The sequence below is a fragment of the Merops nubicus genome, unplaced genomic scaffold, assembly GCF_000691845.1.
Source record: "Merops nubicus isolate BGI_N331 unplaced genomic scaffold, ASM69184v1 scaffold2938, whole genome shotgun sequence".
Lineage (NCBI taxonomy): Eukaryota > Metazoa > Chordata > Aves > Coraciiformes > Meropidae > Merops > Merops nubicus.
The window spans coordinates 41,225-54,071 of NW_008624959.1; the positions used below are offsets into that span (position 1 = coordinate 41,225).

General features: G+C 35.8%; 1 protein-coding gene across 1 annotated transcript in view; it reads right to left on the minus strand.

Annotated features, from left to right (window-relative positions):
- The window catches only part of UBE2K (ubiquitin-conjugating enzyme E2K), a gene marked incomplete at its 5' end in the record, with an annotated part of 21,011 nt that extends 9,511 nt beyond the window's left edge, over positions 1-11,500 (minus strand). Inside the window, 3 exons of the mRNA XM_008945498.1 lie at positions 3,668-3,750; positions 6,217-6,275; positions 11,407-11,500. Of these exons, the coding sequence (XP_008943746.1) occupies positions 3,668-3,750; positions 6,217-6,275; positions 11,407-11,500 (236 nt within the window). The remainder of the gene's footprint in view (positions 1-3,667; positions 3,751-6,216; positions 6,276-11,406) is intronic.
- Between the last annotated feature and the right edge of the window lie 1,347 nt (positions 11,501-12,847).

A 12,847-nucleotide genomic window follows, 5' to 3' on the forward strand; every position in this document is an offset into this window, starting at 1 on the left:
GGAAAGAGGGGGAAAAAAAAAAAGAGAGAATAGCTTCGACAGTGCATGGGGGAAAGACAGCCTGCCTGCTGAAGAGTTCCCTCTATGTTAATATGCTCTACATTTTCCTCAAAGACCCTGAACAAAGCCCAGCACCTAAAGATGCCCAAGGAGATGATTACTACAAGCTAGTTGTTGCTTATGTATATATTAAAATAGCATTATCTCTTATAATGATTTCTGCATCTCAACTAAAACTGAAGTGTGAATCCTCCAGTACAGCCATTATGAAAAAATATTCTTATTATTCATTTTTGTTTAGTCTGTCAAAACCACAACAGTCAAGAGGTTTTTGTAGCCATACACACACTCACAACATATTCAATTGATAATCACTGCTCAAGGGATTTATTCAGAATAGCTTTCCAGTAATCTAGTTCTCAGGTTTCAATGAACAGTATTAGATACATTTTATATTTAAGAATAAAATTTTGAGACAGAATACCAGCCTGGAAAATAAATACAGGCTACAGTAAGTGAAAGGACATAACAAATGTCATAGAGGTCAGCATAAACAGTATTCCTTCTACAAAAATCAAATATCCTAATTTTAATTCTACCAGCAAACAGTAGCTGTTTTGTAAGCAAAACTTGCATAACATGTATTTACAAATTTAAATGATGAAAATCCAGAGTTGCAAAGAATTTCATCATCAAGCACATACTGTGGAAAAAGAATTTCATTAAACTCATTAAAAAAATAAATTCAAGACATTACTTCGCAAACTGATTAAACCTCCTGCCAATATGCAGAACAATATCTCAACTACGCTCATTAGAATAGAAAATCATTATCATGGGATAAGTGAATAGGGAAGATTTTTTTTTTCTAACTATACAAACACATTAAAATCTTTGTATTTATATTCACCATATACACACAAGTATTTCAACAGTTTATTAACTCTTCAAGAAACCCTACTAAGTCACATAGGCCCAAATTCTATCCTTCAACTCCTACTCACCTCACTGAAAACCACAGATGTAAGTCTAAAATTCCAATGTACATTTAAACACAGCAACAAGAGCATTATTCAGTTAGACCCTTACAAGTCAATGAAGTGGCACTTGAGAACCAGAGCTTGTTACTAGAAGATTTGACAAGAGAGACTGTGGAACTAAATCTACTTTCTAGAACACAGCCATTAAAATATGTCAGGATTGCATTTGTCCCATTTACTTTTGAACACCTGGTGAAATCCACTAAATAATTGAGGTTGGGGTATGCTGCTCGGGTTTTTTGTTTGCTTTCTAACTAAGTTTATAATTTTACTCAAACTGTTGTTCAACCTACACATGCAAAAAACTTAAACATATGGATGTGTGCATTTCTCAGTTTAAACAGCTAAACCAGCATATACTGAAGAACAACAAACAACTTAAACAATGTTAGCCATTCATATGACGTAGGAAGTTTTAAGAACCTACTTAGAAAAAAGGCTTATCTATTAACAAATACTGAAATCCTTCATACATGAAAGGACAGAGGTAGCCATAACAGCTTCCTCTTCTCCAAAAAAAAAAAAAAAAAAGTTGAAGCTCATTATTTCTTTATCTCTTTGTAGTTTGATCAGTCACTGAAAAGGCCAGAAATTTTCATCTGAAAAGCTACTAAACTACTTCACTCTTGAAGCAGCAGTTTTGGGGGGGAGACTGAATTTTGTGGGACAAAGCCACAATGTTTGGCAACACTGAATGACAACAGAAGACCAGCTCCAGGGCTGGAAACCAAAATGTGGTCTCCCAAATCCCAGCCCATTCCTACAGAAGCGACATCATCCATCCTTCTTTAAAGAAAACACTAATTAGGAAATACATTAAAGTAGTATGAAGATAACAAGAAAATGTAAAAAAAAAAATAAAATAGCTGTTATATTACTTCCTCACTGTTTCTAGGGAAAAATGCTATTTTGAGAAACATGTTGAGGTGACTTTAGTGTGGAAAGATCAGCCTTGAAGATACTTGTTAAAAGCTGCAGACCTCAAGACTATGAGTAAAGTAACTAGAGAGTGTAATTCTGGAATACCAAAAGGAGGAATAAAAAAACAAATCCTGTGCTTAAAAACTTTGCATAAATTCTCCCCAGGAAAATGTTAATGACACTGGGATACAGTCCCACATGAAGGACCTTTGGTGCTAGAAATAAAGCATTTTTGCCTTCCCTCACTACTTAAACCTTATCCTGAGTGAAATATGTCTCGCTGGAAGAGCACGTTTATGTGCTCTAGTTCAAAACAGTGAAGTGATCCCTGTTAAAAACACTCTCAAAAATTTGTTTTGAAAAAAAAAAATCCAAACAATCCAAAATGAACCAAACAAAAAAATAAAAAAAAAGTCCCAACACACAAACCAACCAGCCAACCTCAGGCCCATTCACTCATCTGATTTAGAGTATGATCTCTCAGGAAACTGTACTTGCACAGTTAAAGAACCATGAGTCTCCAGAATAATTCTAGGGTAAGAATGAATATCTAGGTGCAGGCACAAAAGTGCACTGGCTTTACTAATGGAAAAATTATACCATGTACCATGGCATGTATGCTGAAAGTTTCCACTCCCTGAAAGAACATCAAGTGCTCTCAGACCCTAAGGAAAAACATACAGTTCCAGAAGGGAAAAAGACAACAGTCTATGATGATGATTGTTTCATCCCATTTGCACTAAATTACAGGATTTGTATAATCTTCTCGCCCTGTAAAAGATGAATACACTGGAGCTGTCACCTGCAAGACCTCAACTCTAGAGTTCTTTTCTAGAGTTTCTCTTTCAAACCCAACTGATGTCTGCCTGGCCAATTGCAGTCTGAATGAATTTGTTGAAATTACAAACAATTTTGTTGAATCTGTTGGATTTCCATTCATGTTAGATATGTCTATCACACAATTGGTGCATATCATCTTCAAACCACATTAAACTTATCACTTGGAAGAATAATGAACAATGACTTCAGCTATTACCATTCAGACACTCACAGGTCTACTTCACAGATTTCAGCTATTAAAACTTTTTCAGTAACATTAAGCAAAAATTGGCACTTGACCAGTGACTAAAAGTCAACTGGTTTAAAGAGGTGCAAAGCATACTACCAGTGATAACTGACAGAATCAGAACAGTCAATCTCTTCTTCTCCCTTTCCTATTGCTGGGCTGTTATTTTTTATATGCCCAGGCTCACTTCTTATATTGTTTTAGCTCTATGAGAAGTAATTTTTAATTTGGAAGTAGAAGCCAAGAATCAGAATGAAGTGCACTTATTTTTCTTCTGCTTATACCTCAGGAGGCTGAAAGCAAAAAATTCAGAGGGCAATAGGTAGCATTTGTTAATGGAGAAGAACTAAAACTCCTACAAAAGCACCCCAAAACATCAACAATGAAACGTTCACCCCAACCCTAGTGTAAAAGTTTTTGGAAAAGCTCTCTATGCATATATTTACTTAGTACTTTCTAAAATTATCAGCCAATAATTTTATGTACATCTTTTCAAACCAAAATACTATACTGAAATATTGTAAGCTTTAAGGATACCTCAATTTAAAAATGCCAAGTGAAATGCAACATGAGCTGTTACCTCATATCCAGGACACTGGTGTATTTGATTTTGCATGCTTAAATCTGCACAGAATCTTACCATTGATCTTTCAGAATATCCAAACAAATGGCCCCAGTGACTGAGCTAATATTAGGATGCCAGATTTTGGTGATAAACCGCACCTAGAAGACACGACAATTTTTAAAACCAAAAATGGTTATTAAATGCAGTGTATTAAGTAAACATTCTAAATGCACTACTTCTAGTAATATTATAAAGAAATGCTGATTTAGGAAATATCAAGCTAAAAAACCGAACTAAGATATGGGATACCACTTATTTTAGGAAGCTTCACGTTTCCAATGCTGTTGGTTAGACAGAACCTTGCTTTACTCAAAATCAATTACTGCCCATTTGAAGACAAACTCATTCCTAACTGCTTTCCCACATGCTGTCATCATGTGTGCATAACCCTGCTTAACACAAAGCCATTCAGAAATATCCTCCAGCAGTATCAGTGCTTCAACATAAGCAGAAAGTCAAACGCAGGCTTAAAACTTCCAACATTGTAAATGCTAAAAACTTCACTTTTAATAAAGTGAAGTAAAGCCTTGAACTCTTTAATACAGGCATTGGATCTCACTGTCCAGCTAAACTGTTGGTAGCTGGAGAAGTATTATAAAAATTTCCTTGGTGGATGCTACTACTTCTACAACCATTCAGTCTCATTACCCTATGTAGAAAGCTCTTCAAACAACAAAAACCTAACTGGGTTACAATTATTTTTCATTGCCATTGAAAGGATCTAGTCCCACCATTCACTCATTGACCACGCCCATATTTTTACACTATAATTAAGTTTATTCATGCTTTGTGAGCATGAATACAATCCATTTGGCTTTGTTTTGTTCGGCTCTTTGTTCTTAAAAACACACTGAGAAAGTTAAAAAGCAGTATTTTCTTTTAAAAGCATCAGAACCTAAAGCTGTCCTCTGAAGGGAATATATACACGCCCTTAGAAATTTCTCCCTCATTTTCTTCAAAACCCTTGTTTCAGGTTGCACTTTACCTGCCTTCCACTGACTTTAACCTGCCCCTCTATTGCTCATCTTTACCTCCTTGCCCCAAACTCCTAACAAACATTTTACATGTAGCACAGAGCTTTCAACTTTTGCCCCTAATCTGCAAGCAAATCAGTGCAGAGAACATGTTATGTTTCAAGCACTACAGCAAAGACTGTATACATACACGACTAAAAATCAGTGCAACAAAATCAGTGCAATCATGGTGTATAAATAGACAAGACCATAACAGTTCTGCTTTCCAGGACAGAAGAGATCATGTCAGCTGAGCCACTCATTAACTAGCTCAGCTCTCTACATCACTTTGAGAATGTAAAAAAACCATGTAAATACCAGGTAATTTCTCACAGTGAATGACATCTAACAATGCTTGTCAAAGCACATACTGAACAAGATAAAGAAATCTTTCAGATGAAAGGCAAGGCTAGACACAAGCAAAAAGGCCTCCAATTCAAGACTCCAGAATAAGCAGTGCTATGGTACAGTGCACTGAGCTTCTAACAGCTGTCTGTAAGCTTTGGAATGGAAACCACCAGGCCCTAAAGCAGCAATTAAACCACGGTCCATCAACCCATCTTTCAGTGTCTTATGACGTGTTTTAGCTCTCCCCTTATCTTAGCTCCTGCTAGAATACATGCAGATAAAAGAACTGAAATAAGCAGACATTTTGTTAAGCCTTTCTGTGTCTTTTCCAGCCTCAATGAAGTCAAAGGGCAAAAGCCAAGGAGCTATGAGCTACTGGCACCTCTCCCTCTTCTCTCCCAGTTTCTTCCCAGTATTATGCACTACAGTGAAAATTATTAGGATCTATAACATGTTCTTAGTTCAGAGACATCTTTCAGACAAACAGAAAACCAATCAAGAAGCTGAGTCAGACAACTCAGGAGTCTGCTGATTCATAAACAGCCACTGAAGGAGGCATTTAATTGGGGCACAGGAATACAGACTTGCAGCTGCACGTGGCTGGGGAGAACACTATTCAGATTGATCCATTTAGGAGATATGTGGGTGAGATGACAAACTTAAAGTGCTAGAAAGATACAGTAAAGCTGAAAGCACAGTAAGTTCTGAAAAATGTCTGAGGGACTTTGTCACAGCTGTTTCTCTTGCCTATTGCTCATCTGCACATTTTACACATTCCTTCAACAGAGCTGCAGTAAGACCACTACTGGTTCTTCAAGTCACACAACTGTACACTTCACTTTTTATTACTAGAAACTTTGTAGGTTAGACCCAAGACTCTACTAAGTATAACTTATAGAGCCCAAGAAATTAAAGGAATCAATAATTATCTATCACAGCATTTCTTCAATGACACTGAAAGGGAGAGAAAATAGCCATAGTTTTACTAGATGTAGAGTATCTCCAAGAACCACATTTAGCTTGGGAAACAAGCACATCCTGCATTACTTCTACCTGAAGAAGAGAGCTCTACTGCCTGTCGAGAGCAGAGTAAAACTATGGAAGACGGGTACTACAAAGTGATTACACACAAGTAAATAAATAAGAATACTCAAAACCAACTGGTTAGCCAAATTATTTTATCAAAATAAGTGTTTACAGTACCTTAGGAGGATTAAATGGATATGTTTCTGGAATTTTTATCTCTAGTTGATACCTTCCGCCTTCAGAAAGAAAACAAGAACAAGATAGAAATTAAAAACAAAAAAAACCACATTACTCAGGCTTAGTCTTTCATAACAATAAAGCTTAAGTTTCTAGAATGACAGGATTTCTAGATTTCACGTATTTTATAAATAAATGCATAGAAAGTCAATCTAATAAAGTCATATTTGCTTATGTAAATCAGAATTTCTTAGCTATAATGGAAACTAGGCACTACAGGAAAATGTACACAACACTGCAATTTTCCACTGCTCAATGTTCAGGCTAAACACAGGCTATTACATTAGTTTGACCCTATTCTGATACCTCATGCCAATAAGTTATCTTTAATTTACAGAACTGAAATTAATTAATTTCATTTTAAGCTTTCTCGAGCTGAAGAACAATCAACTAAGTACTTTAAGAAAAGATCCCACACTTTAGGAAAAAAAATAAAAAGAAGAGTCTCCAATGTTACTTCCACTATCTTCTATATTACTGGTCAAATTATTTACTTCAAATCCAGTTCTGTGAACACTTTGACATACTGGTACTATTAATATAGTTTATAGGATTACAGTATGCAATAAGACAGTCTGAGCTTGGTGGATAGAATCACTTTCTACTGCCCCATTTCTAAACATTTCTTATTTTTTTCCTCCCTGTTACAGTATCATTACCTATGTCTATTTTAATTATTGTTTTGTTAACATTCAAGTTTATTATAATTACTTATGTCTTGTAGAGGGATCTCAAACTATCTCTGCCTACCCACTGAAAGTCATTTGCCAGCAGAGGTTCAATGACAGAGTATAACAGAACAGATACACAAATTTAGACATTTAGTTTTTATAGAAACTAAAAGCATTTCTCTTCACTTGCAATCTTTTTCCTCATATTGCCACTGTTCTTTCAAAAATAAACCTTTTCCCTCCCTTCAATCTACTTTGTTACAATTTATAAATTTCCTTTAATTCCAGTTGAAGTATCTGCAATCTATTTCCTTTGGGATTTCAAGAGTGCTTTACCCTTTTGCAAATCACTCTATACAAAACCAGGCCTAAACTAGTCTCAGTACAGGCAGCAGGATTCACAGGCAGAAAAAAAACTCAAAGGAATACTCTGAACAGTTATATAGTCTATGGCGCCTTTTTATCTGTGCCAAAATGCATGTTAGCAGCTACTAACACCTCTCAATTTTAAAATGCAATGCAGTCTAACACACTACACCTGAAACTGGTTAACATTAGTTTGGTATTTTGCACTGTTTTCTACAGCTGTTTTTTCTCAATAATACAGAGTAACTTGAGATAATTTAGCAGAAAACGCAATAGGGGAAATGCCAATATATCTCAAATGATAATAGTTCATGTCCAAGTTGATATCTTGTCCACTTACAGGACAGAATGGATGAAATTTTTGAAGGTACATACATCAAAGCCTTACAATTAAGTAAGTTTGCTTGTCCTTTTGTCTGTATTGAAGTGTAATTCAGCAACACTTTTTCCTAAGAAACTAAACAATTCCACTGTTCCTGGACCGCAAAATTTCATCAGTCCCTGTATGATTTTACTGTCACACCATTTTGTAAGGTAATATAAAACGCATCCTTAGGTATTACCATTTCTGATTACTATTAAAACTTGCTTTTAAAAGGCATACTATTCCAGCCTTCTACATCAGAAGCTACTCATCCAATTTTTTTCCGCCTGGAATGTACCCAAGACTGAAAGATTTTAAAAGTGCAGGGAATAATGATTTGATATTATTCATACAGTATTGCTGTAGTGCATGGAGGTTTACAGTTTAATATATAGAGGTGAAGACTTAAACCGAACAAATCTGGATATTAATTTCCATAATACTACATTTAAAATGGAACTGATTAACATACTAACTTTTCCATACCAACACTTCAACAGATTTTTTTTTTTTTAAGAAGAGTATGCATTAAGTCCGGCTTTTTTATGCCGTGTAACACCTGAGATGAAATTAAACAGTAAAGGCAGAGTGTTCCTTCTGTACTATGGGAGCATATGCCTGACAAGAAAGTTTTAATTATTTTCCTTGAAGAAATACCCTTTTATAAATTTTGCAATTACTGTGGCTCACGTGAGCTTGGCATGAAATTAATACAACAGTTGCACAGGGTTTAAACACAAAACTAAAAAAATCTATCTACTGAAAAGTTCTTGAATCAAGTAAAACCCAGTAGCCATTAATCCAGACTGTCAAAGGTCCTCTGTCCAGACAGACATGTTAACACAAGATGCAAACACATTTCAATTCAAAGTTGTCTCTTGCAATATTCTGAAAATTGATCAATATGAGCTGACACTACTGAAAGAAAAAATAAAAGCTGTAAAATCTGCCAACAATAGATGGCATGCTTCCTCTCAGTCATACTTTTAACATCCCAACATCACCTATAAAAGAACTTTGCAGTAGCAGTTTGTTTTCAGATACCTCACCAACTGCAGTCAACAAAAACAACATTACTGTTCTTTCACTTCCCAATAGTCCTAGAATTCCCTCCTGTATCATGGAATTGTCTGACCTGAACTACTGCATTAATTAGCTTTTCTTCATAAAACACTTCTTGCCATGTCATTTTTCAGACTACAGATGACAGCAGATCAGTCAATACTTACGCAGCACGCATTACTGCGTGAGTCATAACACGTAAACTACACCAACTGGCAAGCCCTTTGTAATTCCATAAGGGAATAAATGCATAAAGCTGTATTACAAAAGTATTAACATCGCAAAGTTAATTACTCAAGTGTCAGGAAATGCCAGAAACTGGGGTGGCAGTAACTCATTTTCTCCTTGGCGCACATACCTTCTAGATTAACGTAAGCATACAATCAAATTACTTTTCCATGAGATCCCTGCCACAATCAAAATACACAGTTTTAGCTCCCCCAAAGGGATATTTACTATATTCTCAGCATTCAATGTACTCATGTATGTAAGAATGCATGCATTTCGTATCAATCAATTCCACACTAAACACACGTTGATGATTTTCATTAGCAGGGTGTGCTAAGCATGCAAACACACAATGCTCAGCTTTTGAAATTTTGATCTAGCTGAATTATTCAGCATCACACAGAACCCAGTTCTGCACATAGGCATTCAAATCTTTTTCTCTATCCTCTTCATGAACTGCTATACAGTTTTTAATTTCTGTGACACATGAATACATCTTTCATTTCAAATAAATCTCAATACATTCTTCAAAAAAGGTTTACTTTGTAAGCCAAGGTAATGCTGACCTGGAGGGGGAAAAAAAAATGTCCAGCCATGACAAACTAACTTGCCCAAAGAGGATTAGTTCTGTTTGAGTGGGAAAAAAACAAACGCCAACCCCCAAAAACTAACTAACATGCTCCCCCACCATTCAGATCTTTCCTAGTATCCAATTATTTAATTTTGTACCATGTTAACATCTGTACGCAAGATTTCTTTTTACAAGACCAACTATATTTGCAAAAGAACTAAACACTACTCACTTCCAAACTGGTCACCAGCACCACTATGTATTTTAGGCCCACATCACAGTTCTCCATTTAAATTGAAGACAATTTAAGTTGAATAAATTGTCTTCTGTCCAGACATTATCTTCTGCCAGCTAAACACTTGTGACTGATGAGATGAGGACAGAGACATGGGGCTGGGGGGAATGCTATTACCTGCTAGACAGCAGAGGAACTCTGGGACTCACTTCTGGAACACAGCATCCTTACCATTACAGAGGCTTCTCCTTTTCCATTCTCTCCCCTCCAGGCTTATCTCCTATAGCTTCTGACACCTCCTACGCCTGCTCAATATTCTCCAGTGTCAGCCTCTGTTAAGCTGTTTCCTCACCCCGTATCTGCCTTGGGCTCCAGATGGGGACAGGAAGGGGCACTGGGGAGACTCCCTCCCTGTTCCCAAGTCCAAATACTGCTGCACCAGCAGCTCCTAGCCCAGAGAAGCAATCACAAGGAAGGTCCACCTTTGTGAAGATGCAACCACCAGATTTTCACCAGTAGCCACTAACACTATTGAGTGCATATACACCCATACCTACACAACAATTTTCAGGTATTTTCCCCACTTAATGAGAATTTATTTTTCAAAATAGTGATAAACAGCACATGTCTGGTCTCTGGACCGTACTCAAGACACACTCCTAGCCCCAAAAGATGGGGAAACTGCAGCAACTGAAAACTTGGGATAATTGTTTTCATTTCCAACAAAACAACTTCTTTGCCTCTAACATTCCTTGTCACTTTTTTTAATTGGCAGTCCAAATTCAACTGAAAGTACATAACTGGCATAGAAAATTTGAATCAAACACCATTTAAAAGTAACAATAAATAAATAGACAAACATTTTAAAGCAAAAAAAAAAAAAATCCTCATTTATCAATGAGCCTTAATAGGTGTGTCTGCCAGCTCCAGATATATTACAGACAAACAGAAAGTTTACAAGTACCAGCACAATTGCCTAATTTGGGATCTCTAATGAAGTATGCTATATTAGCTTCTGTTAAAGGTTCTATAACGTATCTTGCTTCTTCCAGACTGAAGAGATGTATTGTTACTGAATCATCTTTAACAAACAAGAAAGTCAATAAGGTGTAATTTTTGAAGAGAGCTGTACTCATGGAATTCTACTACAGAGTTCCCCAAGACTGATCCCAAATTTAATTTCCAATTGCATGTCTCCTTGAGGTAGAAAAATAGAACATGTCTTTCAATGACCAACACTTTAGACAACAGAAGTACATATACACAATTACACTAGATTCTGAAGCTCAGTTTCTTGGATGCTTCATGGCTAAGGAGCTTAAGCTGTCAAGACAGTAAATAAACAAAATCAGAACTATACTAATTACATTGCACAGCTTACGCCTGTAAATTAACCCTTGATCTGGGATAGCCTACCCTACTGTGGAGCAGATCTGTCTTCAGGCAACACAGAAATTGAATATTTTTCAAGGCAGGTTATTTTTTTTTTTTTATGTGCTTTTGAAAAAAAAAAAAAAAATCAGGTTATTTTAAAACATGTAGTTTGACATTTTTATGCTGTTAATTAATTTTACAAAGCATCTGAAGACACGTAAAAGTGTACAATGATTGCATACACAAAAATGCTACTTGCCTTCATACGGTGTGTCCGGAGGTCCTGCTATTTCTCCTCTTAATTCTGTAAAATTCTCATCTACAAGATCTACTTTAATTTGATTTTTGCTCGTCTTAAAAATAAACAGAGAAACAAAGAATTATAAGTAAGCATTTGACAGACAGACTTCCCCCAAAATATGGTATTTTACATTTTTAGAATATCAGTTAAAAATAAATTAAAAATATAGTACCTAAAGTGAATAACTATCTTCCACTTAGAATTTTACTTCATTAAAAACAGACTATTTGTGAAGCATTAGAAACTTCAACATGACTTATACTATCACTAAAATAAGCAAAGCAACCCAGAAATGTAGTATCTGAAGTTTTAAGTTGATTACATTTTTAAAAGATCATGTTTCAAATCAGCTATTAATTTGAATGATCTTAAACTATAAAATTAAACTGACCGAGTTACACATTGTTGAGTTTTCTTGTTTAGCACAATTTTATTAGTAATAGATGATTTTCACTTTTACTGCAATACAGAAAGACTTTTCCAAATGGAATGCTCACTATTTTTAAACAATATGACAACCTAAAGAGAATACTGTAATCTTGCTTAAGATCACATTTATCTTGAATATTTAGGTGTAAGGTACAATTTATTTATACACTTGAATATAATTGGAACCTCCTCAACATTTTCACACCCCATATCAACTTGCCTACAAAATAAAAACACTGTATTTTGATTCTGAAAAAACATATGTTTTCTAGAAAACTGATTCTCAGACGTGTTTAGCCAGAGCTACTCCTTCCACTGAATCAGCTTTCCAAGTCCAGAAAGCAGTGTTAGTGGAACTCATACAAATCTTCCAGACAGTAAATATCTCTGGGGGATGCAAAGCAGCATCTCTTTTTAAAAAGATATACCATGAAGATTTTAAAGGTAAGCAACTACAGGTTTGTCCATCCTGCTACTTCTGTATACCATGTGCAGACTGCAATACCAACATCCCTGAATCCTATGTTGGTGGTAGTGTTATTTGTTTGTTTTGGTTGGTTTTGTTTTTTTTTTTTCCTTAACTCATATCAACTTCCCAGGTCCCTTAAAATTGTCCCGCCTCGTTCTATGCCTAAAAGGCCTGTGCATCTTCCTCAGAGCAAACCTGGTTGCTGAGAGATGTGGAAGAAGAGTTAAATCAGATAGAGCTGATGGTTTCCATCAGCTGGGTCTTGGATCTACCAATGAATGATGTGAGCTGTTAAGGATGCACAATTCAACGAATAACAGCTGGGAGACTGCCCCTACTTCTTTCATGTACATGTTCTATGCAGTTCCCCCCACCAAAGAAAGTGCTTTTCTGACTAGATGGTCACAAATTAAAATCAAAGTGAAAGTTTCACCATGCAGAAGGCCATAATTAAAAGTTTCACTAAATTAATCCAACAGTGATTTGCAAACTTTTTGTATC